Raw genomic sequence first — 5930 nt, forward strand, 5'->3', positions numbered from 1 at the left:
ACATAGTATGTATATAAATACATATATACTGCTATGTACTACAGTCAAATCCCTTGATATAGAATAAAATTCATGATACATAATTTAGATCACTTTTTATTTTATTTTATTATTTTTTTTATTTTTGTATTTTTAGGGGAGGGTCTACAGGGTGTTCAGGGTCTCACTACTAGATCGAACTTGTAGTGACTCTCCTGTTTACAGGCTCCCAAGTGCTGGGATTATAGGCTCGAGCCACCACACTCAGTGTCAACTGCCATCTCAGCACACCCCAGGGGTGGGGCTGGCAAGGCAATTGTTGATTAATTTTTAAAGGACTTTTCTAGACAATGCTAAAAGATTTTATAGCCTTTTTGTTCAAAAAGCATCAAATAGATTTCAAGTGTTTCCCCAATAATCTTGCCAGCACTTCCATGTTTTTATCAGTATTATTATCTGGCTACTCAAGCCCTTAGTTTACACAACCATTTAGATGAATTATCCTATGCTCATGTCTTGTAAATTAGAGCTGTTAATGAGTTGAGTAATCAATACTGAACTATTAATTGTTAGGGAAAGAAACAATGGAAATTTATGAAAGAGGTGGATTGGGAGTGAAGAGATAGAGCTAAAAGATGATGGACAGTACTCTCAGATCTTAGAATTGATCTTCTGATTGTCAGACAGACAGACTGACTGATCCACATCAAAGCATTCTGATGTGCAGTATGTTTGGTTGAGAGTCACCTTTGCTGAAGCAAAGCCGGACACAACCTTGTTTAGAGAGGGGATGGTGGCCAACTGCTTAGAATCTGGAAGGGAAAGGAGGACAGCACAGAGCTCCTAAGTGTCGCTGGGTTTGCTGAGCTCCCCAGTTGCCACCTGTGCTTTTCTATCTCCACGTTCCAGACCCCACTGGAGGACAAACAAGTGGGGTTAAAAACCCACCTGCCGCTCACTCACTGGCTATAAGATCACTTCAGTGTGAGTGACTGAGATTTGAGCCTTAAGACAGATAACGATAACTTACATGAGAGAGTGTGGACCATTTTAACTGGCAAACAGGCCCCGGTGTTTTAATATAACCGATTGGCTTACAATCTCTTTCCACTTCAAAGAAAAAGACAGTGTGATCTTTACTCTGAGAAAAAAGAGATACATCCAACAAAGGTATATTACTATGAAATCTATTTTACAGAGCACAAAAGAACATTCACTGGCATATGGTGTATTCAGTGATCATATATCTAAGACCATTTTGAAATTTTTTTAATATGTATTTTTAGTACAGGGTCTGCAGGATCTGTAGGATCTCACTACATAGATAGGACTCATAGTGATCCTCTGTTTTCAGCCTCCCCAGCCCTGGAATTACAGGCACTCACCACCATGCCCAGTCTCAATTGCTGTCTCAGAATGCACAGGGGGCGGGACCAGCACAACATACCTGGGACTGAACCCGAACGCTGAGCTCTGCCTAAGTAGGTGCTTTAGTCCACTGAGCTATCTGGCCGGCCAGTCTAAGACTATTTTGGAAACATGATTTCAATTATTTGCTTAATTTTCCTGCATGTCTCAGTATGTGGATCTGAAAATGTGATTATAATACTTGTACATAAATGTTTTGTATATAAATTCACAAAATCCCTACCATGTATATATTTGCATCTTAATGAATGAAAAATTTACACATTCTCTTCATTTATAGCAGTTCTTTTGTGCGGGAGGAGAGCTTTTGTTTTGTTGATTTGTTTTCTTTTTTCTTTTTTTTGGTACTAGGAATAAAACTCAGGACCTTGCCATTGCCAGGCAGGTTCTGTGCTACTGAGCTACATCCCTGGCTCAGTTGGTTTATTTTCATCTTTGTTTTATTGTAATGTATAGATTAAACCTGGATTTTACACAAGCAAAACTGTACCATCAATCCACACTCTCTAGACTATGGTAGTTCTATTTTTTTTTTTTTTAATTTTTTTTGTGTGTGTGTGTGTGTGTGTGTGTGTGTGTGTGTGTGTGTGTGTGTGTGTGTGTGTGTGTGTGTGTGGCCAGCTCAGCCCACCAGGGGGCGGGGCTGGCTGGCATGTGGTGCTGGGGGATTGAACAGCGGTCCCTGTGCTTTGCTAAGCTTGTTCTAAGTAGGTGCTTTAGACCACTGAGCCATCTCACCGGCCCCTGGTAGCTCTATTTAAGACCATAAACGTGCTAAGCAGGTGTGGCAGCACATGCCTGTAAACTCAGCACTGTGGGAGGCTGAGGCAAGAGGATCACAAGTTCGAGCCCAGCCTGAGCAACTAAAGTGGCTTAGTGAAACCCTGTCTCAAAATAAAAAATAAAAAGGGATGGTGATGTAGTTCGGTGTAAAGGCCCTGGGTTCGATCTTCAATACCTCCCACCCACCCATCACCCACAGAAAAGCAACTTACAAAATGCTGATTTAAAATAATGAATTTACAATAATTCCCAGTTGAAATTTTCTATTCATTTAAAATAAGTATTAGAACTCGTGCCTAAGAGTAATTTTCAGTATTCTACACAGAACAAATTGAAAGAATATGAATACAACAAAAGCAAAATACAAATATTTATGTTCTTAGTAAATTGTTTTCAGTAAATAAGGTACAGTCACATAAGTAGATTTATAGGACAACATTAACCAAAAAACTTCAGAAGCCACAAGACAGAAATCAACTTACCCCTGTTGCTAGAATTTCTCCATCACGCTCATAAGCTAAAGCAGTGACTTGAGCAGTATGGGGCTTGAAAACCTGTTTAAAATGAATATCAGCATCCGAAATCTTCTTCCGTCCTGTAAAAATTGTGAGCCCTTTTGGATCATAGAGTTCAAGAATTCGAACAACACCATCTTCAAATCCTACAACAATCTGTGCTCCAGGATAGTTTACCTTGGAATAAAATTAAATGCACAGCCTCTGAATTTAGTTGATTTAGAAATGTGTGCCACACAACAGACACATTTCATTTAGACTTGATTAATTTAACATTGGCTGCTCCTACACTTTGTAACACTTTGTGGTAACCTCCATAGATTTTAGACTTCTAAAATAACTAATGGCCACAAGCAGGGTAAACAATGGCAATTCAAATTCAGTGAGCAGTGTCTCTACCCACCACGTGCTAGGAACCTATCATCAGCAATTCGATGGTGAGCATAAACAGACAGTCAGCATTTCATGTTTCCTATCATCACACAAGAGTTTGAAACAGTAACTAAAGAAAAGGGGCAGGGGATATAGCTGAGCAGTATAAGCACTGGCCTGGCAAGTGCAAGGTCCCAAGTTTGATCCCCCCCCCAAGTACTGCCAAAGAAGGAAGGAAAGGAAAGACAAGGAAAGGAAAGGAAAGGAAAGGAAAGGAAAGGAAAGGAAAGGAAAGGAAAGGAAAGGAAAGGACAGGACAGATACATTAAGGATAGTCTTTATCCAAGCAGTAGTGGGAAGCTATCAAATTGTTTGTATCAAGCAATTGCATAGGAAAGGGAGTGACGTGGTCAGATGAACTATTTTTAAAACATCATCCCCTCTGTAGTGTGGAAAATAGATGTGAGATGGTCTAGATAGATGCAGAGAGGCTTTGTGAAAGGCATTTAAAGAGACGGCTGCTAAGTCTGGACATTAACCCAGTCCTGGGGGAGGAGGTCCCATCTCCACAAACACTAAGTAAGCCTGCAGAGCATTGGCAGCCCCAAGGAAAAACAATGGGCCAGTAGCACTACTCCCAAGAAATCCCCCAGTTACTGTAAGCTGCAAATAACAGTGTGGAGTTTTACTGTGAGAGTCACTCCTTCCACATGGCAGGTTAGAGCTAGAAAATAATTCAGTGCAACATCTTTGATGCTTAAAAATAATTTAATAAGAAGCCATTTTGGTTTTTTTGTTTTTGGTGGTACCAGGGATTGAACTCAGGACCTGTGCTTGTTCCACTGAGCTATCTTATCTCCCCATCCCCCAGAAGCCATTTTGGAAAGAGGTTTATTATTATTATTATTATTATTATTATTGTTTTTAAATTTTATTTATGTGTGTGTGTGTGTGTGTGTGTGTGTGTGTGTGGCCAGCTCAGCCCACCAGGGGGCAGGGCTGGCTGGCATGTGGTGCTGGGGGATTGAACCGCAGTCTCTGTGCTTTGCTAAGCTTGTTCTAAGTAGGTGCTTTAGACCACTGAGCCATCTCACCAGCCCGCGGATGCATTTTAGAGACAGATAAAAACGACTCTATTTGGTGACACCTGGATATAAAGGATGAGGCAAAGGGAAGTGTCAGGGATGACTGATTATGGAATTATTGAGACAGAACACTAGAAGTAAGGCAGGTGCGTGTGTGTGTGTGTGTGTGTGTGTGTGTGTGTGTGTATAGTTTCTTGTTGCTATTGCTGTTTGAGAGAGAGAGACAGAGAGGTGGGGGGATAGGTGTGAACAGAAGATCATGAATTTAGTCTTAGATAAACTGAGTTTGAGGTCTCCTTGAGATTTCAAAATGAAAGTGACATACTATTTGCAGCTTAGAGGGAAAGTTTGAGCTAGAGATAGACTTCTAGTAATGTCTGAATTAACAAATCCACTATTTTGAAGGTATTCCAGATTAGAGAAAAGCCTAAGATACCCTTTAGAGCATAGAGACTACCCCTGAGGCCAGTCATTTATGAGACTCTGATGAATAAGAAACTACTCCATCCAATTCTGACTACATGCTGCTCATTCAACAAACATTTACTAACTGTGCAATTGTACCAGGAACTGTACATTTTCTCTCTAGGTGAAAAGACTGTAATAGTATGGTTGTCATAATTTAAAAAACAGTCTGGTAGGAAAGACAGAGAATAAAGCAAACAATTTTAGTGTGTTGTGTTAAGTGATACAAGCGAAATGTACACAGTCTTCAGAGGAAAATCCACAGAGGAAGGACACCTATTTGAAGGTGGTTTCACAGAGGGCCCTGCAGAGGTGATGTTTGACCTAAGCTAAGTCATAAAAAATGGTGTGGAATGTTCCAGAAAAGCAAGGGAACATGCAAAAAGGTATATTTTGAGCATGATGATTACTTGGCTATCAGGCCAAAAAAAGAAACAGCCTATAAACATCAAACAACCATCTGGAGAAATGATTCAATTCTATGGGCTATGTCTTAAAGACTTCAAGTAGTAAGTATAAGGAGTTTAGGGTATAGAGTAGGCCAGATCTGCCAGTCCAAATGCTTTCTCATTCCTACTTATTCTAGTCTCATTGTGCTGGCTTTGTTTTCGGATCTAAGTCTTTTTCCAGTCTTCCTCCCTTCATGAACTTCTCCTCCATTTCAATCATATCTAGATCCACTTTGTGCACCCAATTTTTTCTAAAATAGTAAGCATTAAATAATCCCTCACATGCCACCAAGACATATAAAATCCCTTCTTTTTGAATCTGGATGGGGTTTTTGACCATGTGAGCACTTCAGCCAATCAAATATCATAAAAGTGATATTTTGACTCCTGGGGATAGGTCACAAAAGCATATAAGCTTCTGCCTTGTTTGTTAGACTGTGGAGTCTTATACCACCCAGCTGCTATGCAGTATGTGTGCAGCTATCTGCAGCTGGGAGGAAGCCCAGTCCACATAGAGAGGCTCTTGGGTAAGCATTCCTGTAGCAGGCCCCCCTTAGTCCAGCCTTCAAATCACTCAACCCAGAAGGGCCAGCCTTGTGACCAAGCAGTCTCCAAATTCTTCTAGGCCCGTTCAAGTCATCCTACTTCAGGCCTCAATATTCTCAAGCAAAGGAAATCCACCCCTGCTGGCATTTGTGTGAATTTTCTATCCAAAGAGTAAGCAAGCAAAATAAAATTAACTTTTTTAATGACACTACATTTTGGGATAGTTTATGACAGAGTAGATAACTGAATAACTCTTCACTCCTTTCTAATTTTTCCCATAACCATTATTATTTTTGGAGTTTTTTTTT

At 40.2% G+C, this 5930-nt stretch overlaps 1 protein-coding gene across 3 annotated transcripts in view; it reads right to left on the reverse strand.

The window, feature by feature from the left end:
• The window catches only part of Cfap44 (cilia and flagella associated protein 44), a 119105-nt gene that overhangs the window by 83276 nt on the left and 29899 nt on the right, over positions 1 to 5930 (reverse strand). For all 3 annotated transcript variants that reach the window (XM_004633300.2, XM_023717640.1, XM_023717639.1), the window contains 2 exons: positions 2673 to 2882; positions 1010 to 1120 (listed from right to left, as the gene is read on the reverse strand). In XM_004633300.2, the coding sequence (XP_004633357.2) occupies positions 1010 to 1120; positions 2673 to 2882 (321 nt within the window). The remainder of the gene's footprint in view (positions 1 to 1009; positions 1121 to 2672; positions 2883 to 5930) is intronic.

The sequence above is a fragment of the Octodon degus genome, unplaced genomic scaffold, assembly GCF_000260255.1.
Source record: "Octodon degus isolate 3935 unplaced genomic scaffold, OctDeg1.0 scaffold00053, whole genome shotgun sequence".
NCBI classification, from domain to species: domain Eukaryota; kingdom Metazoa; phylum Chordata; class Mammalia; order Rodentia; family Octodontidae; genus Octodon; species Octodon degus.